Source organism: Sminthopsis crassicaudata, chromosome X (assembly GCF_048593235.1).
Source record: "Sminthopsis crassicaudata isolate SCR6 chromosome X, ASM4859323v1, whole genome shotgun sequence".
In the NCBI taxonomy this organism is placed as follows: domain Eukaryota; kingdom Metazoa; phylum Chordata; class Mammalia; order Dasyuromorphia; family Dasyuridae; genus Sminthopsis; species Sminthopsis crassicaudata.
The window spans coordinates 57,470,752-57,497,696 of NC_133623.1; the positions used below are offsets into that span (position 1 = coordinate 57,470,752).

Sequence of the window (26,945 nt, forward strand, 5' to 3'; positions counted from 1 at the left end):
CACAATACCTTTAAAGAAAATAAGAGGTGCCCTGAAATCTGGAGGCCTTGAGTCCAAATCCGGCCTCGGATATTTGACACTTACTAGTTATGTTACCCTAAGTAAGTCACTTAATGCTGATTGCCAGAGAGAGATAGAGACAGAGACAGACAGAGAGAGAGAAAGAGAGAGAGAAAGAGAGAAAGAAAGAGAGAAAGAGAGGAAGGAAGGAAGGAAGGAAGGAGGAAAGAAAGAAAGAAAGAAAGAAAGAAAGAAAGAAAGAAAGAAAGAAAGAAAGAAAGAAAGAAAGAAAGAAAGAAAGAAAGAAAGAAAGAAAGAAAGAAAGAAAGAAAGAAAGAAAGAAAAGAAAGAAAGAGAGGAAGGAGGAAGGAATGAAGGAAGAAAGGAAGGAATGAAGGAAGAAAGAAAGAAAGAGAGAAAGAGAGGAAGGAAGGAAGGAGGAAAGAAAGAAAGAAAGAAAGAAAGAAAGAAAGAAAGAAAGAAAGAAAGAAAGAAAGAAAGAAAGAAAGAAAGAAAGAAAGAAAGAAAGAAGGAAGGAAGGAAAGAAAGAAAGAAAGAAAGAAAGAAAAAAAGAAAGAAAGAAAGAAAGAAAGAGAAAGAAAGAGAGAGAGGAAGGAAGGAAAGGAAGGAAGGAAAGAAAGGAAGGAAGGAAAGAAGGAAGGAAGGAAAGAAAGGAAGGAGGAAGGAAGGAAAGAAAGAAAGAAAGAAAAAGAAAGAAAGAGTTAAAGTACTAGCATCCAGGGGAGACTAGTCTTGACTTTGTCACTCAAATTAGCTTGGTGACTCTGGCAAAACAGCTAAGAGGCACCGTAATGGATAGAGCGCTTGGCCTGAAGTGAGGAAGCCACATCTTCCTAAATTCAAATTCAACCTCAGACACTTAACTGTGTGACCCTGGGCAAGTCACCTCAAAACTATTTGCCTCAGTTTCCTTGTCTGTGAAATGATCTGGAGAAGAAAATAGCAACTTGCTTCGATATTTTTTACAAGAAAATCCCAAAGGGGGGTCACAGAGAGTCGGACCTTACTGAACATCATCTTGGGCAGGTCACTTTCTTCCTTGAGCTTCCCATTTCCTCTTCTGAAATGGCAGCAGGGAGCAGGGAAAGAATACTAGCATACTTAGTCCCAGGACAGATGCGTTCTAGATTTTGTGAGCCTTATTTTTATGCCTCAGTTTCTCCATTTAGAAATCAGGATTGCCTCACGGAATAATGGATAGAGATAGAGAATAGTAGCTAGAATGTGTGGCCTTGGAATCACAAACACCTGGTTCACTTCCTGTTTCTTCCCGGACTTGGCTGGCAGACCTTGGGCAGGTCACTTCACCTCGGAGTGTGCTGGACAGTTCTCTGAGACAGTGGGTGACAAAAAGATTGCCGACTTTCAGGGCTATGAAAATATGGGAGTTTCCATATCCAGGCAAGCAGTGCTGAAGTCACTGGTCTGGACCAAACTTCTTCCTTTCTTTCCCAAGAGTTGGTAAGCTTTAAAGGAGTCTAGGAATGAGAGCTATGGTTTTTGAAAATTAGGATGACAAGGCAGCCCTGGAGTCAGGAGGACTTGAGTTCAAATTCGATCTCAGACACTTAACACTTCCTAGCTGTGGGACCCTGGGCAAGTCACTTAAGCCCAATTGCCTCAGGGGAAGAAAGAAAGAGAGAGATCGAGAAAGAAAGAGAGAAAAAGAGAAAGAAAGAAAGACGGAAAGAAAGAAAAAAGGAAGAAAATCAGGATGCCGGGTTTAGAGGTCATTGAGTTCACCCTCTTCAATCATATACTAAGCACTGTGACAAGCCTCAGGAATACAAAGACAAAAGGCAATCCTTGCTTTCACGTAGTTTACAGCCGTTTTACAGAGGTGAAGGAGTCTGCCCAAAGTCAGCCAGCGGCCGGTTCTGACCCAGGTTTTCCTGACTGCAAGTCCTACAGTCTCTCCACCACTGCCCCGCACGCCCTACATTGCCGCAGGGGAGGGTATTTAACTTGGGCTTGAGGTTGCTGGAGGGCAAAGGAGAGTGTCGAGAATAGAGAAAGTGGCACTCAAAGGCCCGGAAGTGAGAAAGTGTGAAGCTCCTGGGATCTCTGGGCAGGACTCCTCTCTCCAGGGTAGCAGAAAACCAGAGGGGATGGCTCAGACCCCAGGCAAGGTCAGCCTTGGCTCCGTGGCCCCGGGGCAGGAGGCTGGGTTTGGGCCGGGTTTCCTCTTGTGGACGAGGAGGGCGCCATGCTGGCCGAGCCCCAGGCCGCCCTCGGTGACCTCTGCCTGCTCTCCAGGTGGATGGCAGACTGACCTGAAACCTCCCTGTTGGGGGGGAGGGGAAGGGCACGGCTTGGGCCAGCGAGGATGGGGCCAGACTTTGGCCTCCATGCCTGAGCCTGGGAGGGGTCCTTCCTGTGTCACCCCCAGACCATGGAGTCCCAGGTGGAGGAGTGGTGCCGGGAAGTGGGGGAGCTGCAGGCCCAGACGGCAGCCCTCCCCCTGGAGCCCGCCAGCAAGGAGCTGGTGGGGGAGCGGCAGACGGCGGTGGGCACGCGCATCGTGCGCCTCATTGAGCCCCTGAAGGAGAGGCGGCGCCTCCTGCTGGCCTCCAAGGAGCTGCACCAAGTAGCCCATGACTTGGAGGACGAGATCGTGAGTGCCCGGGAGAGGAGGGGGAGGGTGGAGGGGAGGGGCAGCATCCCATAGACTGGTGGAAGCCCCCAGGGTGCCCCGGGAGCCCGAAGGAGCTGGGTGCGCACTGAGAGCAGCACGGCACCAGGGGGGAGAAGGGCGGCGGCCCACGCCCCACCCACCATGGGCTGACCCCGGCGAGAGCCGTGCTCAGTCGAGAGCCGCCTTCGTAGAGAGAGCGTTGACATGGGAGCAAATGTTTGAAAGGCCAGCTCATGCGAGACTTGTTCTCCTCCGCCCTGATGGATAGAACCGGAGGCTTGGGGAAGAACGGTCTAGTGGTTAGCGCCTGCCCCAAAGTGGAAAGAAGTGACGGGCTCGCCCTCTCTCCCGGGAAGTCTTCCGGCCGAGACTGGCTCACCGCCCTTTGGGGAGGGGCTTGGGCCGGCTGATCTGTGAGCCCCCTTCCAGCTGGGAGAGTGGGGGGGGGGCGGGGAGACGGGCCGCCTCCTGCCTTCCTCAGCCACTTCCTCCCTCCTCTGCCAGGCGTGGGCCCAGGAGCGGTTGCCTTTGGCGACTCAGACGGACAAGGGGAACAGCCTGCAGTCTGTGCAGCAGCTGATCAAGAAAAACCAGGTGGGGAAGAGGGGAAGACTAAGGGAGCTGGGGGGGGGAGGGCAGAGGTGCCTCAGAGGGGAGACACTGACTTAGAAAGCCACATGTTGGCCGCGGCCGCTGCTGCGTTCAGTTGTAGTTTTACTTAATTTGTTCAAACTTTCCCCAATACTTGTGCTCAGCAGTGTTGCACTGCTGCCCATTCGGCCCCAGGGCCCTCGAGGTGAGGGGAAGCTGGAAGGAACAAGACTCCTGACTCACAGCGCAGCCTCTCTCCACACCACTTCCCCCTTTTCTGAGCTAGAGGAAACATCACAGACTGGGGGTCTGGATTTGGAGGGAGAAGAACTGTTAGAACCCCGGATTTAATCCTGGGAAATTTGCTTAATCGATCGGTGACTCAGTTTCCCCTTCTGAAAAAAAGAGAAGGCATCAGAAGCTCAGTGAGTCTGTTGTTGTGGACCTTGGGAATTTTCTGTGCCTCAGTTTCCTTATCTGTAAAATGGAAGGTTGGGCCAGATGACTCCCACTTCTAAATCTATACTCCTTTGCTCTGGAAGTGCACAATCCTGATGCTGGGATGCTCCAGGCAGGCCCCTCCTACATTAACTCCGAGGGATCCTGAGGGCTGTGGGAGTTCTCTTGAGCCAAATCATCTCCAGGGCAGGAGGTGCCCACGCCTCTGCCCACCCACCCCAGGCCCGACCCATCCTGCCACTGCACCTGCTGCACAATGTGCTCCTGACACAGAACAATAACAATATTCCCTTGCACTCATGCAGCATTGTGAGGCTGCTAGTGGTCACCATTGCAGGAACGTTACTCCCCTCCTCAACTGATGTGGCTCAAAGATAGGAAGTCTCTCTCTCTCTTTCTCTCTCTCTCTCTCTCTCTCTCTCTCTCTCTCTCTCTCTCTCTCTCTCTGTCTCTCTCTCTTTCTCTTTCTCTCTTTCTCTCTGTCTCTGTCTCTCTGTCTCTGTCTCTGTCTCTGTCTCTCTCTCTCTGTCTCTCTCTCTCTCTCTCTCTCTCTGTCTCTGTCTCTGTCTCTCATCTCTCTCTCTTCCTCTTCTCTCTTTCTCTGTCTCTCTCTCTCCTCTTTCTCTTCTCTCTCCTTTTCTCTCTCCTCGCTCTCTCTCTCCTTTTCTCTCTCCTTCTATCTCTTGCTCTCTCTCTCTGCTTTCTCTTTTCTTTTCTTTCTCCTCTCTCCTTCTCTCTCTTCCCTTTTTTTTTCTCTCTCTTTCCTCTCTCTCCTTCTCTCTCCTGCTCTGTCTCTGCTCTCTCTCTTTTCTCTCTTCTCTCTCTCCTTTTCTCTCTCCTTCTTTCTCTCCTCTCTTTCTCCTCTTTCTCTTCTCTCTCCTTTTCTCTCTCTCCTCTTTCTTTCTCTTCTCTTTCTCTTCTCTCTCTCCTTTTCTCTCTCCTCTTTCTTTCTCTTCTCTCTCTCCTTTTCTCTCTCCTCTTTCTTTCTCTTCTCTTTCTCTTCTCTCTCTCCTTTTCTCTCTCCTCTCTCTCTTGCTCTCTTCTTTTCTCTCTCCTCTTTCTCTTCTCTCTCCTCTCTTCTTATCTCTCTTCTCTCTCTCCTCTCTCTCTTCTTTTCTCTCTTCTTTCTCTCCTCTCTCTCTTCTTTTCTCTCTCATCTCTCTCCTTCTTTCTCTCTTTCTTTGTCTCTTTAAAGATTTTTGTTTTCAAAACATATGCAGATAATTTTTGAACACTGACCCTTGCCTAGCCTTGTGTTTCAGATTTTCTCCTCCTTCCCCCCACTCCCTCCCCTAGATGGCAAGCAATCCAGTAAATGTTAAACATGTTAAAATATACGTTAAATCCAACATATGCGTACATATTTATCCAATTATCTTTCTGCACACACAAGAAAAATCAAATAAAAAAGGAAAAACATAAAGAAAGAAAACAAAATGCAAGCAAACCACAGCAAAAAGAGTCAGAGTGCTGTGTTGTGATCCACACTCAGGAAGTCTCTAGACATGAGAGTTTAAGGAGAGGTACAAAACTGAGTGACTCGGAAGGTCCAAGGGGGAAGGAAGACTCCCTGGAAGAGGTGACCTTTGGAGCAGGCTGAAGGTTTGAGGGACAGTTCATCTCTTACAAGCCATGAGGCTTTGGGCAAAATCTCTTTCCCTTTTCTGTCCTCTGTAAAAGAGAGAGTTGGAGCTGATTATACCTTTAAGCTCCCTTCAGTTGTTGTTTTTTTTTTTTTTTTTTTTTTTTCCCCCCTGCCTTGGGAAGAGGCAGTCAGGGCTATGTAGCTAGTAAGTGTCGGAGGTTGGATTTGAACTCAGGCCAGATGCTCTGCCCACTGCACCCCTGCCCCCACTGCTCTGGTCTCTTCTGTTTTTAAGTCCTCTCATGCTCTATCTCCTTTCTGAGTCTCAGTTTCTTCATTTGTAAAGACCAGATGACCTCGAGCTAGCTCTGGGTCTGTGGCCAGCAGCGGAGGCCCGGCCTGCTTTTCACTTGGCCTTCTTCTCTCCCTGTGCCAGAGCCTCCGTCGAGAGATCCAGGGGCACCGAGGCCGGGTGGAGGAGGTGCTGGAACGAGCCGGGGCGCTGGCCTCCCTGCGCAGCCCGGAGGCTGAGGTGGTGAGCCAGAGTCTGGAGCGTCTACAGGGCCTGTGGAGCTCCCTGCAGGAGGAGGCTGAGCGGAGGCAGCAGGTGCTGGACGCTGCCTTCCAGGTGGAACAGTACTACTTCGACATGTCGGAAGTGGAGGCCTGGTTGGGGGAGCAGGAGCTGCTACTGATGAGTGAAGAAACGGGCAAGGTTGGCTTGGGCAAGGTTCACCGGGGGCTGCCCACAGGGAGGGGAGTCACGGGGACGTGGGGGGAGAGCGGGAGGGCAATTCCCCATTCGTTCCCTTCTACAGAGAATGCTCATATTCTGCCTTTGATACATGGACAAGCTCCTCATCCTCCCTCAATGAGGGTGGGATGGATGATTGTCTCTAAGAGCCCTTCCAACTCCAGCCCTCTGATCCTGTGAATCTCTGTGGGCCTCTGTTTCCTCATCTGTCAAACGAGGGCCTCTACAGTCCCTTCCCTGATCCCGGGATCCTCTCTCCTTTGGAGGTCCCAGTGGGACAGTGGTCTGCTCCCCCCTCCCCCACCTCATCATTCTTTCCCGGCCCACAGGATGAGCAGAGTACCCTTCAGCTCCTGAAGAAGCACTTGCTGCTGGAACAAAGCATTGAGAATTATGAGGAAAGCATTGCCCAACTGTCCCGCCAGTGTCGTTCCCTGCTGGAGATGGGGCATCCGGACAGGTGGGCAGCGTGCCCCCCGCAGTTCACGCAGAGAGAGCACAAGAGCCGGCCGCTCTCCATTTTAGCTGGGAGAGGGGGGTATCCTGGGGCGGCGAGTCTTGTAGCCTTTGACTCAGGCACCCCTTGAGTGGATCAGGATCACAGACCAACCCACAGAAAGTTCAGCTTTATAAGGTCTGGAGACAAAGCACCTGGGCAAAGGCCAGGGCAGGATGGTTCAGTGAATATGCCGCAGTCTCCAGAGTCCAGAAAAATCTGACATCTCTGGGGTTCAGGTTCCTCTGAAGGCCTGGACAGCCACCAGGGGGTCCCTCCTAGCTCTAGACCCTCCGCCTCTTGTCCTTCAGTGAGCAGATCAGCCGCCGGCAGTCTCAGGTGGACCGCCTGTACGTGGCCCTGAAGGAGCTGGGGGAAGAACGTCGGGCGCGTCTGGAGCAGCAGTACTGGCTGTATCAGCTGAGCCGCCAGGTGGATGAGCTGGAGCACTGGATTGCGGAGAAGGAGGTGGTGGCCGGCTCCCCCGAGCTGGGCCAGGACTTTGAGCACGTCACAGTGAGTGCAGGCACAGGCCGGCTCTGGAAGCCTGCTGGAGGATCCGCGAGGAGCAGAGGGGTCAGGGATCGGGAAGGGGGAAGTTGAGTGAGTGCTTGGGTAGCAGGACCCAGAGTTGGGCCGACACCCGAGATCCTAGGGTTTGTTCTTGGGAGCTAAGAGGAGCAGGTCTGAGAACACTCGATAAGCCGTTCGGTCTCATGTGAAAGAGAGCGACTATGGGAGAATGTTCCCCCAGCTGCAAGGGACCCAGACTAGTAATGGGAACTGAGTCGGGAAGGACTCGGCTTCTTCTGCCTGGCTTTGGGGTAAAGGGGAGCCTGGGAGATTGGAGGATTCAGAGCTTGAGAAGATCCTCGAGATGACCGAGACCAATCCCACCCTCCCTGCCCCCACTCAGGTCCTGCAAGAGAAATTCACCGAGTTTGCCAGTGAGACGGGCAACGCCGGGCGGGAGAGGCTAGCCGCCGTCAATCAGATGGTGGACGAGCTGATCGAGTGTGGCCACACAGCCGCGGCCACCATGGCCGAATGGAAGGACGGGCTCAACGAGGCCTGGGCCGAGCTGCTGGAGCTCATGGGCACGCGCGCCCAGCTGCTGGCCGCTTCGCGGGAGCTGCACAAGTTCTTCAGTGACTCCCGCGAGCTGCAAAGCCAGATCGAGGAGAAGCGCAGGCGACTACCCCGCCTGACGGCCCCTCCGGAGCCCAGGTCCAATGCGGGCAGCGTGCAGCGGGCGCTGAGGGCCTTCGAGCATGACCTGCAGCTGCTCGTGTCCCAGGTGAGGCTCCAGAGTGGGGGCGGAAGGCTCCGCTTCTACTTCTGTAAAGTGGAAATAATGGTGCCCACATCACCTGCTTTCCAGGGTCAGCTTGTCATAGGGGGGTTTTAAGTTTTAAGGCACCAGAGAGATGGGCTTAATGGCAGTGATATTAAGTAAGCCTGGAGTAAGGAAGATTTACATCCAGATCCCAGCTTAGGGATATCCTAGCTGGGTGATCTTAGGTAAGTCATTTCCCCCAAAATGGAGATGGAGGGGAGGAGAGGGCAGCATGGATTAGCTCAGCTCTAATGACCCTTGTAGCTCTCCCTCCTGTGATCTCATCTGTATAACTCCGGGCATGTCACTCTCCCTGCCCCAGACTTACTTTTCTGTAAGAACAGGGATGAGAGGAGGCAGCTAGGGGGCCCAGTGGATAGACCACCAGCCCTGAAGTCAGGAGGACCTGAGTTCAAATGTGGCCACAGACACTTAACACTTCCTGGATGTGTGACCCCGGGCAAGTAGTATCCCTCTTGTAAAAATGTGATTTGTCATTTGAGGGATGGGAACTAGCTGCTTAGTGTCTGAGGCTGAATTTGAACTCATACCCTCTTGACTCCAAGACCCCTGCTCTAGCTGCCCATTTACTCAAGGCTTCAATAAAGATTTTAACAACAAATCTTGATTTGTTGTTAATATCTTTATGGAAGCCTTGAATGAGAGGGATCTGGGTTCAAATCCCAATGCTGCTGTTGAGTACAAACCATTTCCATTCTCTGGCTGTACAATTCTCTTTTAGAAAGTGAGGGAGGTGGGGCTGGTTATTCTCCAGGGCCTCTGCCAGCCCTCCATACCATGTTCCCACAAGAAGATCTCCAGGGAGCACGAGCAGCTGACTGGGAAACAGGCTCCAGAGGGCCCCAAACCTGCTCCCAAACACAGCAGGGCCCAGAGGCCTGGAGCCCCGAGCCAGGACGGCCTGCTGTGCGGCCCAAGGAAAGAGGCTTGAGTGGCCAAGCTGAGGCTGCAGGATAGAAAGCCTCCCCACTTGTACACCCTGAGCTCCTCTGGGTCAGGCTGGGGAAGCTCCCTGGAGGAGCCTGCCTGGGGATGTTTAGGGATTTCTCCACATCAGTGTCTCCCCTGGTTACCAAGTCACGCTCCTTGTGAAGAGTCCTGGCCACAAGGATGGGAGAAGAAGGCTGTTTGTGTGTCTGGCAGAATGCTGAGCTCTGCCAGTGTGGGAAGGATCATCCCCCAGGGGGGCCCTTGTGGACACCCCAGTACAGCAAAGGGGTGAGGCTTGCACACAAGTCGCTAGAATACCCAGAATGCTCTAATGAATGCGTCAGAGAGGGACAGACCAGGGATTGCATAACATCCAAGGGAGAACCATGTTATTAATCTAGAGCCAAGCAGGAAAGACTAATAATAATGATGACGATGAGAGTAATTAACAGCTAACATCGATTTACAGATTACAGATATATCTTCTTTAATCCTCACAACAATCCTAGGAGACAAGGGCTGTTATTATCCCCATTTTACAGATGAGGAAACTGAGGCAGCCATGTTAAGTCAATCAGTAAACATTTTAAATGCCTCCTATCAGGCACTGTGCTAAGTTCTAAGGATAAAAAGAGTCAAAAGACATTCTTGCCCTAGAAAAGCTGCTGGGAAAGACAACATGCCAAAAAACAGATCCAAAGCAAACTATATACAGGACAAGCAGAAGCTAATTAACAGGGGGAAGGCACTAGATTTTTTATAATCTTTTATTTTCTTTATTTCCACATAAAGACAATTTTAAAATTTCTTTTATTTTTTTATTTCATCAATTTTTTTCTTTCCCTATATCACCTTCTTCCTCTCTGAGACAATAAGCAATTTGAGACAGGTTATACACGTTCTGAAGTGGATTAGTTATGTTGTGAAAGACAGACACAAAGGGAAAAAAATTACACACAAAGATGGGAAGTCAGAGGCAGCTAGTTGGTGCAATGGTCTGCTTTGCTCAGATTCAGATCCCATCAATTATTTCACTGGAGGTGGCTACTGGTTTTGATCACCGGTCCTTTGGAATTGTCTCGAATCATTGTATTGATGAGAATAGCTCAGTCATTCACAGTTGATCATTTTTGACAATGTTACTGTTACTGTGTACAGTGTTCCGGTGTTGTGCATTTCACTCTGCATCAGTTTGCAGTGGGTTTTTCTGTTCCAGCACTGTGCATTTCATTCTGCATCAGTTTGCAGTGGATTTTTCTGTTCCAGCATTGTGCATTTCACTCTGCATCAGTTTGTAGCTCTTCCGGTGCTGCTCATTTCACTCTGCATCAGTTTGCAGTGGATTTTTCTGTTCCAGCACTGTGCATTTCATTCTGCATCAGTTTGCAGCTGTTCCAGTGCTGCTCATTTCACTCTGCATCAGTTTGCAATGGGTTTTTCTGTTCCAGCACTGTGCATTTCACTCTGCATCAGTTTGCAGTGGATTTTTCTGTTCCAGCACTGTGCATTTCACTCTGCATCAGTTTGCAGTGGGTTTTTCTGTTCCAGCACTGTGCATTTCATTCTGCATCAGTTTGCAGTGGATTTTTCTGTTCCAGTGTTGTGCATTTCACTCTGCATCAGTTTGCAGCTGTTCCAGTGCTGCTCATTTCACTCTGCATCAGTTTGCAGTGGATTTTTCTGTTCCGGTGCTGCTCATTTCACTCTGCATCAGTTTGCAGTGGATTTTTCTGTTCCGGTGTTGTGCATTTCACTCTGCATCAGTTTGCAGTGGATTTTTCTGTTCCAGTGTTGTGCATTTCACTCTGCATCAGTTTGCAGCTGTTCTGGTGCTGCTCATGTCACTCTGCATCAGTTTGCACCAGGTTTTTGTTTTTGTTTTTGGTTTTTGGTTTTGTTGTTGTTGTTGTTGTTGTTGTTGTTGTTGTTGTTGTTGTTGTTATTGTTGTTGTTTTCTGAAATCTGTCTGCTCATCTTTTCGTATAGCACAGTAGTGTTCCATCACAATAATATAACCCAGCTAGTCCAATCATTCCTCTATTGATATTGCCTCAATTTCCAATTCTCGGAAGGCATTAGAATTAAGAGGGATTGGAGAAGGCTTTCAAGAAAGAAATAGAACAGATTCTATCTAGTTAGGACTTTAAAAAAGCCAGGGAGGTCCATGTTCAAAGTGGAGGACAGAGAAGGTTCCAGGCCCTGGGGACAGCCAGAGAAAATGCTCAGTTGAGAGAGAGCAAGCATTTTGCTCATGGAACAGCCTGGAGGCAGGTGGAACTGAATCAAAGAGTATGTATCAGGGAGTAAGATGTAAAAGAACTGGAAAGGTAGGTTAAGTGCCCTGTCCAGAGTACTATGTGAGCAGAGGCTGCCCAGGATCACCAGCAGTGTCAAAAGCAGCATCAGAGTCCAGCTCACTGGACAGCCAGCCCAGTGGTTTGTCCTCATTCAGGACCCTCTCCCTTTGTCCTCTCATCAGGTACGGCAGCTCCAGGAGGGGGCAGCCCAGCTGCGGACCGTGTATGCAGGGGAGCACGCCGAGGCCATTGCGGGGAGGGAGCAGGAGGTTCTGCAAGGCTGGCGGGAGCTCCTGGCTGCCTGCGAGGATGCCAGGCTACACGTCAGCTCCACGGCGGATGCCCTCCGTTTTCACAGTCAGGCCCGAGAGCTGCTGACTTGGATGGAGGGTATCGTGGGCCAGATCGGGGCCACTGATAAACCCAGGTGGGGACCCTCCCAAGCCTAGGCAGGGATTGGAGCAGAGGGAGGGTCAGCGCACCGTTTTAGCCAATCAAGCAGAGAATCTCAGAGCTGGGCCCCGTTCCCAGATAGTCCAACCTGAATGGGAAAGTTCTAGGTGCCATCTCTGACCAGCAATCATCCAATGGCCTGTAATGATAGGAACTTCCTTCCCATCTCCTGAAGCAGCCCATTTTTACCATGGAACATCTCTGATGGTTAGCGTGCTTTCCTTTCAAGTGGCTTTTTTTCTGAGCGCCTCTCTCCTCCCATCCCCCAGAGATGTGTCATCGGTGGAGGTGCTAATGAACTATCACCAAGGCCTGAAGACTGAAATTGAGGCCCGGGGCCCAGAGCTGGCCTCCTGCCTGGAGCTGGGCCGTTCCCTGTTGCTTAGCAAGAGCCCTATGGCCGATGAGGTGGGGAGGGGCCGGGGGGGCGAGGGGGACCCCCCATTATTGACCAGGGATTGGGATACATGGGGAGGCCGGGGAGTCCCTGGAGACGTTGTTCCCTCCCCTGACTCTTCTCCCCAACTCACCCCTCTTCCCTGCAGATCCAGGCCCAGCTGGACAAATTAGTGTCACGGAAGGAGGCGATGACGGATAAGTGGGACCAGCACTGGGAGTGGCTGCAGCAGAGTGAGTGGACCTCTGAAGCCCCTCCATGCATGTCTGCCCCCTGCTGGGAGAGCTGCTGAAGCCAGTGATAGAAGGATGGGGGGCAGGTAGTCAAAAACAGGCAGAGAAAGGGGTCACTACATGTGCTGAACAGGAAAATCTTGGGGGGGGGGCTGCTCATAATGCACCAGGAAGATCCTGACTCGGGGGAAAGACCCAAGGCTCCTTTGGGTGGGGGTGATCAGTAGCAGTGTCCCTCAGGCGGCCATAGATCAAGGCGAATGGGTTAGGACTTAAGGGTCAGAGTAGAGAGGTGCCAGGCCCTTCCATTTGCCTTCCTCTGAGTGGGCTCTCGACCTCATCTCCTGCTGCCCATTAGCAGCCACTGGTGGGCCCTTGTGCCCAGGAGAGGCCCGATGAGGGCCACTGAAGGGGGTCAGGCCCCTGGAGCCCTGCCTCACCCCCTCTGGGGTGGGCTGGGGCAGGGGTGGAAGTGAGCCCCCCATCCCTCCCTTTCTCCTGCCTGCCCCACGCCCCACTCAGTGCTGGAGGTACACCAGTTTGCGCAGGAGGCCGTGGTGGCCGACGCCTGGCTAAATGCTCAGGAGCCTCTGCTGCAGAGCCGGGAGCTGGGCAGCAGCGTGGACGAGGTGGAGCAGCTGATCCGGCGGCATGAGGCCTTCCGCAAGGCAGCGGCGGCCTGGGAAGAGCGCTTCAGCTCCCTTCGACGCCTCACTACGGTCAGCCTCCTCCGCCCTTTCCCGCCCCGCCCCTCCACTTGGTCCCGGGGGCAGGGCAGCCTGACAGCTCCCTCTGCCTTCTCTAGATCGAGAAGCTGAAGGCTGAGCAGAGCAAGCAGCCTCCCACGCCCCTTTTGGGCCGCAAGATCTTCGGGGATCCCACGGAGCTGGCGGCCAAGGCGGCGCCCCTGCTGCGGCCCGGGCCCTACGAGCGAGCCCTGGATCCGCTGGGCAGGAGGAGTCCGGAGCCCCTGGCCCTCCCCAGCCGACTGGACTCGGCCCTGGCTGAAGGCCGCGCCAGGGTGGGCTACGTGCGGCAGGAACTGAAGCCGGAGAGGTTACAGCCGAGGCTCGACCGGCTCTACGAGAGCCCGGGAGAAGTCCTGTCTGGGCTCGCGGCCGGAGCCACGGCCAGTGCCGGGGCCGCGGTGGAGGAGGCCATTGCGCCGCGGCGGGAGAGGCTCGAGGCCCGAGGGGCGGCCCCGGTGGAGGTCACGGTGGAGCGGGGCCGCCCCGAGCGCCAAGTGTCCACCGAGCTGGAGGTGGGCCGCGTGGAGGAGCTGCCTCGGCGGAGGGCGGACAGGCACCCGGAAAGGCAAGAGGCCGTGGAACACGAGCCGAAGCCGGCCGCCAGCCTTACTCTGGGCCGCTACGAGCAGCAGGAAAGGCGGAGGGAACGCCGAGAGAGGAGGCTGGAGCGCCAGGAGTCCAGTGAGCAGGAGACCCCCCGAACGGACCCTGCCCGCGGGTGAGTGGGACCCCTGGCGGAGGGGAAGCCCCGCCCCCCGCCGATGATTGGGCCTGTCAGAGCCAGCGGGCCGCTCACCTCGCACCTCCGCTGCAGGAGCGTCCAGGGCAGTCAGAGGGTCCTCAGGCTCCACCCCTTGCTCCTCATTGGGCATCCTCCCTTTCGGCCCTGCCCCCTATTTACCCCAGAACCAGCATAAACCAAAACAAACAGGCTAGAACTCGGTTTGGTGAAGTAGCTGGCTGGCTGGCTTCGGCCTCAGGGCCCCGCTGGCCGTTTGGGATGTCCGAAATCTGGGCATTGCTGCTCTGTGAGGGCCTGGTGGGGATTTTCAGCCTGCCAGCCGTAAAGCCACAGACATTTATTATTAAAAGCCTACTGTGTGCCAAGAGCTGGGCGAACCAAGAGCTTGCCCTTATCTCCAGGGGAAACATCCTGGGCACATTCAAATAGGTTGAAGATTGCAAGGTAGAAATCATTTATCGAGCGCTTGTTATGGACCAGGCTGAAGATCTGAAACCCAGCCCAAGAGAATGCTGGTTAATCGGGGAAGGGAGAGGCTGGCCACTGGGGGAAGGGGGCAGAGCATGAAAGGCTCAATCCTGGGGTTCATGTCCTCCCTCAACCTTCTCCTTCAGGAAGGCCACTCTGGCGGATATCGTGGAGCAGCTCCAGGAGAAGGAGTCAGGCACGGGGCCGGCCGCCAACATCCCTGTCACTGCCACTGCGGGGGTAAATCCGGCGGCCAGGGGAGGTGGGCTTAAGTGGGTGCAGGGAGGCCTCAGGGTTCACTGGCTGCAACGCGGAGGCCGGCCAAAGGAGCTGCCCTCGGGGCGGCCTAAAGTCTCTTTTGCTCCTCCAGCCCTCGCTCCCCCAATCCCGGGAACTCCCACCCTCGTTCCCCGAGAGGATGCCCCGGCCCGACAGGCCCCGTGCCCGTGACCGGCCCAAGCCCCGACGGCGGCCTCGGCCGCGGGACCCCAGCGGCGAAGGCGGAGGGGCGGGGAGGAGGTCTCGCTCGGCCCCAGCCCAGGGCACCAGCGCCCCGCCCCCTCCGCCGCCCAGCCACACGGTCCAGCGAGAAGGCTTCTTGCTTCGCAAGAGAGAGCTGGAGGGACCCAACCGCAAGGCGTCCAACAGGTGAGCGGGGCCGGCGGACGCGGACGGACCCGGAACTGGCCATCCTAAACAGCCCGGTCCGGCTGGGCAGAGGGACCCCAAAGGGAAGTGGGAGCCTAATGGAGCCACTGGCATTTCTCTTCGTCCCCACTTCCCCTCCCCGGGGGTCACCAAGTGTGCATCACCTGTGGGACCAATTTAGTGCAAATATTCAGAACTTCATTATCCCTGTGCCCCTCCCCCAGCCTCCTCTACCTTCATCCCCTCCACTCAGTGAGTCCTTGCTGATCACTCATGAAATGTCACTTCTTTGGGGCTGGCTGAGCAGGGATGACCCCCAGCCCCTGACCTCTGACCCTGCTCCCCTTGGGAAGCTGCAGGGAGACAGGTTTGCAACCATGCCTTGAGGAAACACTCCTAATGAGAGATGTTTCAAAGTGAGCCAGTTTGGGCTGGGCCTCCTCCCTGGAGGACAGGGAAGTCCCAGTGGCCCCACTTCAGGTGGGTCATTGTGGAGCTTCCTTTCTGAGTGCTGCTGGGGACCCTCCCATCTCCAAAATTCTGGGAAACCTGGGGTGTCCATCCCACCAGGTATTCTCAGCAGAGAGGTGATAGGGTGCTGAAAGATTATAGACTAGAAGCCCACTGAAGGTCCCCTCCAGTCTCCTGGTCTGTGGTTCTGTAAGGGAGACGGGGGTTACCAGTCCGAGTGGGGAGCTGGGGCTCACCTTCCCTCCTCCTCCCCTACCAGGGAATGCTTTATTCTAGAAGGCCCCAGGGCAGAAATGAGGGCTAACCCCAGGCTTCAGAGATGGGGAAGGGGTACTTGGTGGTTTATTCCAGGCTGTTGGGAAGCAGGGAAGCCCATTTAGGAGGCTGGCACAGCAACCGAAGAAGATAGGGAACAGTTGGGGCCCACTGAGACCACCCTGGACTTCTTCTCTACCCTCCCTTCCCAGGTCGTGGATGAATTTGTACTGTGTGCTCAACAAAGGGGACCTGGGCTTCTACAAAGACGCCAAGGGCCCATCATCGGGCGGCACTCATGGAGGAGAGCCCCTGCTCAGCCTGCACAATGCCATCTGTGAGGTGGCCAGTGACTACAAAAAGAAAAAGAATGTTTTCAAACTCAAGTAAGTTTGCCAGCCCAGGGAGCCAGGAGCCAAGTTCTAGCCTAAACAGGCCCCAGATCTGGCAAATGATTCCGGGAAAGTCGTTTCCCTCTCCAGCCTCAAGCTGTTTCCTCAGTCATTCCACAAGCACTTGCTAAGTACCTGCCATGTGGAGAATATGGCGGGGAGATACAGAGTTTGCCTCATATCTAGCCCCTGCCCTCAGGAAGCTTAGGATCTAGTAAATGGGCGAGCTACAGACAGGTTATTTGATGCATGATATTTCCTGGAAAGACCCATTACACTATCGGGGTAATGGAGGAACTCTTCATGGAAATGTTGTTCTTGAATTTGGCCTTTAAGGGGGTGAGTTTGAATGGCATGGACAGCCAGACTCTGATTTAGGGTGGTGGGTGACTGCCCATTTATGCCTCCCTTTTCCTCCCTACAGGACCCACGATGGCAGTGAATTCCTTCTCCAAGCCAAAGATGAGGTAAGGGATGGCTTTCATTTAAGGAGACCTGAATGTTGAGGGAGTTCAGACCAGTCCTCTCTCCTGAGTCAAGGAAAGAGCCATTAGTTCAACCATTCGATTCAACAAATATTTATTTTCCATTGAGGTCCCTCCTTCCACTCGGTGGAATGATAATAGTGCTCCCTAAGGGAGATTATATTCCACAGAGGGAGGAAAATCAATGCCTGCCTTTGTACACAGCTGGCATTTAATAAATGCTCTTTTGAATGCGTGAATGATCCAACATTATGCCCAAAGAAGATAGTAAATGATAGGGGACCAAGAAATCTGAATTTTGGAGGGGGAACTTTCAGCACTTTCAACTGTGCTGATGAGAGAGGACATTTGGAGAAGAGAGATTGAGCTCTGAATTCGAAAGAAAGGGATTCTGGGAGGCGAATGCCTAAGGGTTGCATGGGGCAGGACAAGGTTGGGAAAGTGCTTAAAGCAAAGAGGATGGAGGACTCCAAGACTGGAAAGGGAGGCTTTATTTAGATTGTGAAGGGCTTTGAATGCCAGGCTGGGAATTAGCATTTTATTCTTCCCGTGATAGGGAGGGACCCACTAGAGTTGTTTGAGAAGAGTCTAGTGGGACTTGTGCCTTAGGAAGAGGATGTGGGCATCTTTGGGCTGGAGGCCAAACTGGAGCTAGGGAGGCCAGGTGCCATGTCTGGGGGAGGACATCCCCTTTTTGTCGTACCGATCCTGGGTCCCCTCACTTCCTTTCCGACGCGCTGGCCCGGAGGAGCCTGGTGTGGAAGAGATGTCCGCACTTTGCGATGGGGCCGAGGGCAGGGCTCAGGCTAAGCCCCGCCCCCTGCCCTCACCCCCACCCCATCCCCAGGAGGAAATGAAGGGCTGGCTGCAGGCGGTGGAGAGCTCGGTGGCGGAGCACGCGGAGATTTCCCGTTGGAGCCAGACGCTGCCCACCACTTCTTCCACCGACGAGGCTAACCCGAGACCCGAGGGCCCGGGCTCCCGGAGAGCGAGCGGCCGCCGGAAGTGACCCCGCCCCGGGGACTCCGCCACTCCGACGGCCCCAGGCCTTACCCCCGCGGGCACGCCCATCCCAGGACCCTGAACCACACAGAGACGTCTTCCCTTCCGCCTTCCCCGCCTCCCCCCGTCCGGGCACCGAGACGCTTGGCCCTTCTCCCGCTGGAGTGGGGAGATGCCCCCTGGGCCGGTGGGCCCACAGATCCGCGGACGCTGACGCGAGGGGGACATGAGGGGGAAGGGCGGGTGCCCTCTCCCAGCCCGGGGGGCGCCTCATGCCATCGGCCCCTTGCTGGAGGCCCGCCCTCACAAGCCATATCGCTGTTCGTCCCCTTCCCCAGGGTCTTGGGCTTCATTTTTTTTTTATGCAATAAACGAGGTGGGGGGAGGGGACACGGGGGAGTAGTCTGGGGCTGAGCTGGGGGAGGGGGAGGGGAGAGCGAAATGAGCCAAGCCTCCCTTCCCCTCACACCCCTCCAGCCCTCCAGAGTCCTGGGCCCGGAGGAGGGGGCGGGACGACCCTCCGACGTGTGGAAACCATCAGGCCGCCTCAGCCCCGGGTTTTTTCCGGGGACAGGGAGCACGATGCTGTCATGAGATCGGGGTGGGTGGACGGAGGCCTGGGGGGGCCAGTGAGGCCTGCCCTCTCCCTGGGGATCGGGGCGCCCCTCGGGGCAGCCAGCCCAGGGTGCTGGGGATGCGGGGGTCCCTCCTCTGCCTTTACCTCACTTCCAAAGCTGCCTTGTTCTGCCTACGGGCCGGTAGGGTGAGGGGGGAGGAGAGGGGACCCCGCAGCCTGACCCCCCATCTCCCATGCTCAGCGCCATCCATTTCTGTTTGCAATCCTCCATCCTTCCAGGGACCTTCCTCTCATCTACCTGTAGAGACTCCGACGGCTTTCCATAGGATTTGGGGGAAGGGTCTGATCCCCTCTGGGTGCCCCCCCAAAGCGGGAAGGGAGCTCCTGAGGCCTGCCAGCCATGCTCGGCGGGGCGCCGCCCCTGCATGCTCGCGCCGGGCGCCCTCCCCCAGCCTCAGGAAGGGGCTGGCAGCGGCGGCCCCCGGCTGGGCGGGAGAGGGAGGCGCGGCCCTGGCGCACTGTATGCACCTTTAATAAACCCTTGCTCTGTCCAGTCTCTGCTGCTCTGTTGCTGCCCCTGCTCTTTGGATTGGGGGGGGGGCTGGAGTCGGGGTGGTGAGGGGTGGGGTCTGCCTGGCAGAAAACAGCAGGCCCCAGGCCCCAAACCCAGGGCTGAATGTGGACCTTCTGCCTGGCTCTCTGCTCATCTCAGAGGCCCCAAAGCCGCTAAACACGCCAGCGCTGCCCAGGAGGGCTGCCACCACCCCACCCCCCCGGACTGTGGCGCCATTTCTGGAGGCTCCAAGGTGCTCCGTGCATTTCCCCTTCAGAAGTCACGTCAGATAAGTATTGCCCATCTTGGCACCCATTTTACAGAGCAGCAAACTGAGGCTCCTGGGAGCTCAGGAGCCGTGGAAAGCCTATAGTGGCTTTTCGGTCTCTGAGCCAGGACGTTTCTGTAGAGCGGGCCGAGGAAGGCGTGAGTCCTCGGGCCCTGGGGGAGGCCAGGGATCCGAGGGCAGCTTGGGGGTAGGGGCCCGGGAATTGTCTGCGGGAGGGGGAATGTCTCGGGGACTTCTGGCCCTTTAAGAGGTGGGATCTGCAACAAAACGGGCAGGGCTCCTGGCCAATGGTCGGTGTGCCGGGAGACTCCGAGCCAATCGGCGGGGATGTGGGCGGGGCCTCGGTGAGACCCGGAAGCTGGCCCGGCTTGGCCCAAACCATGGCGGCGGCGGCCGCTATCGGGGCCCAGGGGGCCGCGGGGGAGCCGGGCCGAGCTCGGAGCGCTCCCGGGGAGGTCATCCACCTGAACGTGGGGGGAAAGAGGCAAGTCTCGAGCCCCGGCCTGGGGAGCCCCGAGGACGCGAGGCCTCGCGCTCTTCCGTGCGCCCATATTCCGGAGGGGGAAGCTGAGGCGGGCGGAGCCGGGGGCGGCTGGGAGTCCCTGCCCGGCACCCCCTCCCCACCCGCCGCGGGCCTTCCGCCCTTTCACGGCCTCTTCTTCACCACAGGTTCAGCACCTCCCGGCAGACGCTCACCTGGATCCCGGACTCCTTCTTCTCCAGGTGCCTGGGACCCGCCCCCGCCCCATCCTCCTCCCTCCTGCCCTCCTCCTCCTGCAGACTCCCCCTCCCCCCTCCCTTCCCCGGGGACCCTCACCTTCTTCTTGGGGCCCTTTCATCTCCTCCCTGGGGTCCTCTTGCCGCCTCCCTTGGGGACTCCTCCCCTCCCCCAGGACCCTCCCCCTACTCCGGGGTTCCTTCACCCCCTCCCCCCAAGCCCTCACCCCCGCTCTGCTTCCCGCAGCCTCCTGAGCGGGAGGATTTCTACACTGAAGGATGAGACCGGCGCCGTGAGTTTGGGGAGGAGGGGGGAGGGGAAAGGGGGAGGGGAGGAGGGACGTGGGGGTCGTACCCTCCTCTGACCCCCTTCTGGCCACTCCTCCAGATCTTTATCGACAGGGACCCCACGATCTTTGCCCCGATCCTCAATTTCCTGCGCACCAAGGAGCTGGACCCCCGGTAGGCCTCCTGGGGGAGGGGCGTTGGGGGCGGGGCCAGCCACCTGGCACAGCAGGGGGTGCTGGGGGGAGGTCCCTGCCTCGTCCTGACCGGGCCCTGCCTCATCAGGGGCGTCAACGGCTCCCTTCTCCTGCATGAAGCCCAGTTCTACGGGATCACCCCTCTGGGTACGTCCGCCCTCCCCACCCCCAGTCTCCAGGAGGTATTTATTAAGCACCTGCAGTATGCGCCCGGCAGCGGCAGCGGCTGCCCTCCGGGAGCTGCCAGTCCGAGGGCGCAGAGCTGGATTCCCGGACTTGGGGGGAGGGAGCCCCTGGGGTTTGAATGGCGGGCTGGGGATGCGGGACCGGAGGAATCGCACAGAAAAGGATGCCGCGGCCCGAGGGAGCCCGGACCCTTTGTGCAGAAGGGCGCCTCCTCCGCCTTGCGTCCCCTCCAGTGCGGCGATTGCAGCTCCGGGAGGAACTGGACCGCTCGTCCTGTGGGAACGTGCTTTTCAACGGATACCTGCCCCCCCCAGGTGGGGCCCGAGGGGGCCTGAGGGAAGGGCCACTCCCACTGGCTGCAGCCCCTTTTGTCCGGGGCCGGGAGCAGGATGGGAGTTGTAGTCTTGGAGGGTGCAGAGGGATGGGGGAGGAGGGGGTCCTCGGCTGTAAGCCTCAGTGGGAGCCAGACTGAGGGGTCTCAGTGAGGAGCCAGGGGGTGTATCAGACCCCGGGGCTCCCCGAAGCCTCGAGATTTCCCGGGCAGGCGCCTGGCAGAGGGCGCAGACCCACCCCTCCCCTCCCCTCACTTTCTAGTGTTCCCTGCGAAGCGGCGAAACCGGCACAGCCTGGCGGGTCCCCAGCTGTCGGGCGGCCGGCCGGCCCCCGTGCGCCGCAGCCACACCATGCCCCCCAACTTGGGCAACGCGGGGCTGCTGGGGAGGCTGCTGGAAGACAAGGTGCCCACGCCGCCCTCAGGTATTCTCTGAGCACCCGTGGTGCCCCCGAGACCCCCTCAGAGCCCCGGGAAACGGCCACGGTAAGAGGTCCGGACCTGGGATCCCCCCTCATTCCCTTGCTCCCCCCCAGGGACTCAGGATGAGCCGGGCATGGTGCGGCTGGTGTGCGGTCACCACAACTGGATCGCCGTGGCCTACACGCAGTTCCTGGTGTGCTACAGGTAAGGCCGTGGGAGTGGGGGGCAGGGGGTGGGGGGCGGCATGGAGATGGGGCCAGAGCGGGGCTGGCGAGGAGACACAGGAAGAGAGTTCTGGGAGGGGGGCGAGGACACAGCATCCTGATGCTGAAACAGCCAGGGTTGGGGACAAGGGGAAGGGGCAGGGGTACATGCGTGTGCGTGCGCGCGTGTGCACGGCTGAGCCGGGGCTGAACGCTGGCCCTCGTTGCTCACTAGGCTGAAGGAGACGTCCGGCTGGCAGCTGGTGTTCTCGAGCCCGAGGCTGGACTGGCCCATTGAGCGCCTGGCGCTGACCGCCCGTGTTCCTGGCGGTGCTCTGGGCGAGCATGACAAGATGGTGGCCGCGGCTACTGGCGGCGAGATCCTGCTCTGGGCCCTGCAGGCAGACGGCAGCGGCAGCGAGATCGGTGGGGGCCCTCCCGCTGTGGCGAACCCCTCTCCTCCCTTGATCTCGGCCTGCTCCTGAAGGTCACGGTCCCCTCCCTGGGGATCTGGGGAGCCTCCTGCTGCCTTTTCCAAATTGGGGGTTTTCTTGAGCCCCTTCCTGGTGGCCCCTGGGGGGCTTGCTCCTTGGCCTGCCTCCTGCCCAGCTCTGTCCCATCTCTTCCTCCCCCCTTGCTTTCCTTGGGCTTTCCCTTAAAGGGAATCAGTTCCCAGGCGGATGGCTTCTGAACCCTCATGTTTCTCCCCATCTGCCCCTGGGGCAGGAGTCTTTCAGCTGGGCGTCCCCGTCGACTCTCTGTTCTTCGTGGGAAATCAACTCATCGCGACCAGCTCCACAGGCCGCATCGGTGTCTGGAATGCCGTCACCAAGCACTGGCAGGTTCGGGGGGGCTTTCTGACCCTCCCTCCCCAGGGTGCCCAGGCCACAGCCAGGGCCAGAGTCTGGAGTTCACCCTGGGCTATTTGAGGAGGATTGAGGGGGTGCGTGCTGGCTGGTCTGGAGCAGGCAGAAGGCTAGGCTGGAAGAATGGATGTGCAATGGCCTCGTGTGGATCTGGCAGTCTCCAAGGATTCTCTCCTTTCTGAGGAAGGAAAGAGGAAGGAAGAGAAGAGGGAGGAAGGAAGGAAGGGAGGAGGGAGGGAGGAAGGAGGAAGGAAGGAAGAGAAAGACTAAGAGCAGGAAGGAGGGCAAGATCAAGGGAGGGGTTATAGAGGGCCACTGTGCCCCTCCACCCCGCCCCCACTGCAGCCTTCTCTCCCCCAGGTCCAGGAAGTCCAGCCCATCACCAGCTACGATGCAGCTGGCTCCTTCCTGCTGCTTGGCTGTAATAATGGAGCCATCTACTACTTAGGTGAGGTCCAAGGTGCCCTGCTCCTACTCCTGCCCCATATTGGGGTTGGATGAATCGGTCTTTAAGGCCCCCTGTGGCTTCTGGTTGGGGGTACGGCAGAGGAGCCTTCTTGGGTGACTTCCTCCCCACCCCCAGATGTGCAGAAGTTCCCCCTGCGGATGAAGGACAATGACCTGCTAGTGAGTGAGCTGTACCGGGACCCAGCCCAGGATGGCGTCACGGCCCTGAGCGTCTATCTCACTCCCAAGACCAGTGAGTTCCCCTCTGTGCCCGAGCCCGGCCAGCTGGTGGGCTCTGCTCTGTCTGAAACTCACCCTGCCCCTGCTCCTTCCACCCCTTCGTCTCTGTCCCTGCCCCTTCTGTCTCCGTCCCCCCCCTTTCCTCCTCCCATGCCGTCTCTGACCCTCTTTGCCCCAGGTGACAGCGGTAACTGGCTGGAGATCGCCTATGGCACCAGCTCAGGGGGGGTCCGCGTCATCGTGCAGCACCCAGAGACGGTGGGCTCGGGGCCCCAGCTTTTCCAGACCTTCACTGTGCACCGCAGCCCTGTCATCAAGATCATGCTGTCTGAGAAGCACCTCATCTCTGGTAAGTGGGGCTCGGCCTAGTCCTCGGGGCTCAGCAGGGCCACAGGCCAGGCCTGGGGGGCTCAGGGAAGGGGCCAGCTCCCAAGGGTAGAAGGAAGGGATATTTCCTTTATATCCCCTCTCTCTTGCCCCACCCACTGACCTGTCTTCTCTCTCCAGTCTGTGCTGACAACAACCACGTGCGGACGTGGTCGGTGACCCGCTTTCGGGGCATGATCTCCACCCAGCCAGGCTCTACCCCGCTGGCATCCTTCAAAATCCTCGCCCTGGAGGCGGCAGATGGCCACGGGGGCTGCAGTGCTGGCAATGACATTGGTGATGTCCCCGCTTCGTCTGGGTCCCTCAGCCCTCCCTGTCCATGGCTCTGGGGGACGTTGTAACTGGTGAAGCCTCAGTGCCCATCCTGCCCTCCCTCTGTCCCCCATCTCGCCATTTCTCCATCCTCCTATTTCTTTGAACTCCTAGCATTGGGGGGGGCAGGGAGAGGCTTCCTCAGCAGGGGGTCCCAGGCCCCATCCCTCCCCTTCCCTCATCCCTGCCCATAGTCTAAGCCCTCAAGGAGGGACTGGAAGGAGAGTTTGGGGTGGGTGCCGAAGAGCTCAGATCAGGCTTGGGGTGTAAACCTCGGGGTCCTCTCCAGGCCCATACGGGGAGCGGGACGACCAGCAAGTTTTCATCCAGAAGGTGGTGCCCACCTCCAGCCAGCTCTTTGTGCGGCTCTCATCTACGGGACAGCGGTGAGGGCCCCCCCCCCATCCAGGCCACGGCACCGGGGGACATGGGGGGAGGTGGGGGACGGGCAGGGGCAGAGTTTGGCCCTTGGGGTCCCAGGCAGATGACCCGTGCCCCCTCCTCCTGACCCAGGGTATGCTCAGTGCGCTCCGTGGACGGCTCTCCCACAACGGCCTTCACGGTCCACGAGTGCGAGGGTTCCCGGAGGCTGGGCTCACGGCCGCGACGCTACCTCCTCACCGGCCACGCCAACGGCAGCCTCGCCATGTGGGATCTCACCACGGCCATGGACCGGCTGGGCCAGGCTCCAGGTAGGCCCGCTGCCCGGCCCCTAGGCTGCTGAACTTTAGTTCAAGAGACCTTTGCCTCTGATGCTTGCTGCCCCTCGGGATCTCTGGCACGTTGCTTCCTGTCTGAGCCTTGGTTCCCTTGTGTGTTGGAGGAGAAGGCTGGCCCACATGATATCCAAAGTGCCTTCGAGCTCTAAACCTGTGCTCTTGTGGCCTCTCTGACCTTCCACCCTTGGCTTCCCCTCTGCTCTGACCCCTGGCCTCTGCCTCTGGGAGCCTGACCCAGTCCCTGTCCCTGCAGAGGGAGGCTTGACTGAAGAGGAGCTGTTGGAACAGCTGGAACAGTGTGAGCTGGCCCCTCCTGGGCTGACCGTGCGGAGCCTGACCCCCAGCCCCTCACCCCGGACTTCCATCTACAGGTATTGGGGAGGGGCTGGGAGAGGCCCACTGGTAGGGTGGAGCGGAGGGGCCCAGAGGGCGTGTCTGTTCTGAACTCAGGAGGTACTGGAGGCTCCAGCCAGTTCTCAGGGCTGTGTGTTACTTGGTCTCCTCTCTGATCATAAGGGGCTAGAGGGAGGATGGGTGGCTTCCCTTCTTGCTCCCGAGCTGCAATTCTATCCCCACTTTTCCCCAATCCACAGTTCTCAATCGGAGGCTACCATAGACTCCAATCCAAGTCACCAAGGGAGCCCAGGCCCCCCACAACCAGAGATGCGGAGGCGGGGGGCTGGTAGCTTTGTGGAACGGTGTCAAGAGCTAGCCCGGAGCGGGCCAGACCCCTGCCGGCCACCCGCCCCCGCCCCCCGGCCTCGCCCAGGCTCTAGGGGACCTCGCTGCCCCCCCACAGATCGAGTGATCGAGATGATCTTATGAATACCCAGCCTTCCTAGGGAAGCACTCGTGAGGTGCCTTTGGACAGCCGTCCTGCGTCTGTCCGTTCTGATCCCTCGCTTGCCCCTGGAGTTGGGGCTGGGCTGCCTGTTACAGCCCTGCCAGAAGAAGCCAAAGTTGCCCCGTGTTTCTTCCTGCTGCACACCAATAAAGTGTTCCCCACTCTTGCCTCCATTGTCCTCTCTCATCCCTCCCTGGCCCACGCTCTGTGCTCCTTCTTGTCCCAGCCCGAAGGTCTTGTGGTTTCCCCACAACCGGGGAGGAAGGGAGTAGGGGATTCGTATGGCTTGTGGGACGCCAGCTCGGGGGGTCCAGCAGGCTGAGGAGGGGCCTGAAAGAATGGCTGCCTGCCACTGCCAGGTGGGCACCAGGACCTCTGGAACCTTCCCCATGGAGGAGAGGCTGAGATGGGAGCTGAGCTGGCAAAGCCTGGGTCAGGACCTTGACGCTGTTGGGTGCATTGTTATCAGCAGAAGGGTTGGCAGGTGCCTGCGAAAGGAAGTGGCCGTCCAGCGAGCGGGCACTTGAAGGAACTGCGCCTGCTGCTGCCGAGCCCACTTCCTTTTCTGCTGGGAGCTAGGCTGGTAAATGAGGGAAGTGCCACGGACGGGGTTCAGCTTTGTCAGGGCGCTCATGCCCTCTGCTCAAGGAGCGGGGCAGGCCCCGGGGCAGCGTGCCAAGGGGCGCAGAGTTGGCGCAGAACTGCCTCGGATATGGGACGAGTTTAATAAGATCAGAGTTTGAGAAAGATCTGAAAAGGTCCAGGTGGGTGGCGCAGGGAGTGGCGCACCAGTTCTGGAGAGAGGAGAACCTCATACCCATCCTCAGACACCATGTGATCCTGGGCAGATCACCCAACCCTAATCGCTGCCATCCCTCCCTCCCCAAAAAACTGAGCCAGAAAAAGACCTGGAGTGTTCGATGGACCATACACTCAATAGCAGTCAATAAGTTACAGGTAAAGAAACTGAGCCACAGAATTTAAGTGGCTTGCCTGGGGTCCTGCGGCTAGTGTCTGAGGTGGGATTTGAACCTACCATTATCACCCTACCTCTTAAATTTATACCTAGATTAGATTTTTTTTTTTTTTTAAGCACAGAGACTTTTTTATTTATTTTTTTTTTTACAGTTCCAATTCTCTCCCTCCCATTTCCCCCTTCTTTGCCACTTAAGAAGGCAAGGAAAATAAAACCCATTATACATAGGTATAATTGTGAAAACAAATATTTAATATATAATAACATTTATATTTTGTAATATATAATAATAAATATATAAATGGAAACCTTAGCCATGTTCCAAGAAAAAAAAGCAAGAAAGAGAAGAAAATATATTTCAGTGTGCACTTGGAGTCTATCAGCTCTTTCTCAGAAGGAGGATGATAGTACTTCTCTTCAGGAGTCCTTTGGAACTGTGGGATTGTGTTGGTCAGAGTTTTGTAAATTGTTCTCCTGTTCTCGCTTCCCTCTGCCTTAGTCCATACAAGGGCTCCCAGGTTTCTGTGAAACCGTCCCCTGCGTCATTTCTCAACAAGGGCTTGCCGTTCCATACACACAGCACGGCTTGCAGCCATTCAGTGGAGTACGTGATCATCACTCCTGTGGCCTCTTACTCTTTCCTGTCCTGGTGGGGCTTCGGCTCGTGACCCATGAAATAGAGCGCCCCTGGACCACTGAACATGTAACAAAGGAAGCTCAGGATTCGCCATCATGGAAGAAACGTGAGGCAATGACACATTTGGTCAGAAGGGGGTGTCCCGTGCCCGTAATGACATGCCCGTTGGGTTTGAGGGGTCTTCACTTTGAGGCTTTTTATACCCCTGTCTGTCAATGGCTCAGTCCCTGTTCTCTCAGACGATCCGCTCTTTGGGATGGCTTTCCTGCCTTTTAGGAGGAAACCACTTTAACTTGTCTAGTGGGAACCCTCAAGAGTATTGCTCCTCCTAATCTG

The 26,945-nt window shown here is 56.8% G+C and overlaps 2 protein-coding genes and 1 long non-coding RNA gene across 6 annotated transcripts in view; 2 read left to right on the plus strand and 1 right to left on the minus strand.

Moving 5' to 3' along the window:
- SPTBN4 (spectrin beta, non-erythrocytic 4) overlaps positions 1 to 18,549 on the plus strand; it is a 60,684-nt gene extending 42,135 nt beyond the window's left edge. Inside the window, 16 exon segments of the mRNA XM_074277536.1 lie at positions 2,411 to 2,635; positions 3,161 to 3,250; positions 5,728 to 6,006; positions 6,375 to 6,505; positions 6,853 to 7,057; positions 7,458 to 7,838; positions 11,308 to 11,552; positions 11,848 to 11,986; positions 12,124 to 12,208; positions 12,731 to 12,927; positions 13,014 to 13,675; positions 14,314 to 14,407; positions 14,538 to 14,815; positions 15,754 to 15,927; positions 16,358 to 16,400; positions 17,266 to 18,549. Coding sequence (XP_074133637.1) covers positions 2,411 to 2,635; positions 3,161 to 3,250; positions 5,728 to 6,006; positions 6,375 to 6,505; positions 6,853 to 7,057; positions 7,458 to 7,838; positions 11,308 to 11,552; positions 11,848 to 11,986; positions 12,124 to 12,208; positions 12,731 to 12,927; positions 13,014 to 13,675; positions 14,314 to 14,407; positions 14,538 to 14,815; positions 15,754 to 15,927; positions 16,358 to 16,400; positions 17,266 to 17,427 — 3,390 coding nt within the window. The 3' untranslated portion in view covers positions 17,428 to 18,549.
- Positions 16,892 to 18,434, minus strand: LOC141548565 (uncharacterized). Its single transcript, XR_012484001.1, has 2 exons — positions 18,296 to 18,434; positions 16,892 to 17,170 (listed from the first exon to the last, which is right to left on the minus strand). It is a non-coding gene; the product is annotated as an uncharacterized LOC141548565 (long non-coding RNA).
- Positions 18,550 to 18,645: 96 nt separating the features above from the next.
- SHKBP1 (SH3KBP1 binding protein 1) lies at positions 18,646 to 25,162 on the plus strand. Of its 4 annotated transcripts, none has more exons than XM_074277540.1 (18): positions 18,646 to 19,323; positions 19,509 to 19,562; positions 19,804 to 19,849; positions 19,945 to 20,018; positions 20,127 to 20,185; positions 20,425 to 20,538; positions 20,819 to 20,980; positions 21,092 to 21,182; positions 21,417 to 21,607; positions 21,908 to 22,023; positions 22,408 to 22,495; positions 22,631 to 22,747; positions 22,913 to 23,083; positions 23,242 to 23,397; positions 23,723 to 23,819; positions 23,947 to 24,125; positions 24,406 to 24,523; positions 24,746 to 25,162. In XM_074277540.1, exons 1-18 carry the CDS (start codon positions 19,127 to 19,129, stop codon positions 24,975 to 24,977), a joined length of 2,262 nt encoding a protein of 753 aa, XP_074133641.1. In that variant the 5' UTR covers positions 18,646 to 19,126; the 3' UTR covers positions 24,978 to 25,162. The 4 variants fall into 4 exon arrangements, with proteins under 4 accessions (XP_074133641.1, XP_074133642.1, XP_074133643.1 ...); XM_074277541.1 differs by having other exon boundaries at positions 20,458 to 20,538; XM_074277542.1 differs by lacking the exon at positions 20,425 to 20,538.
- Positions 25,163 to 26,945: the final 1,783 nt, after the last annotated feature.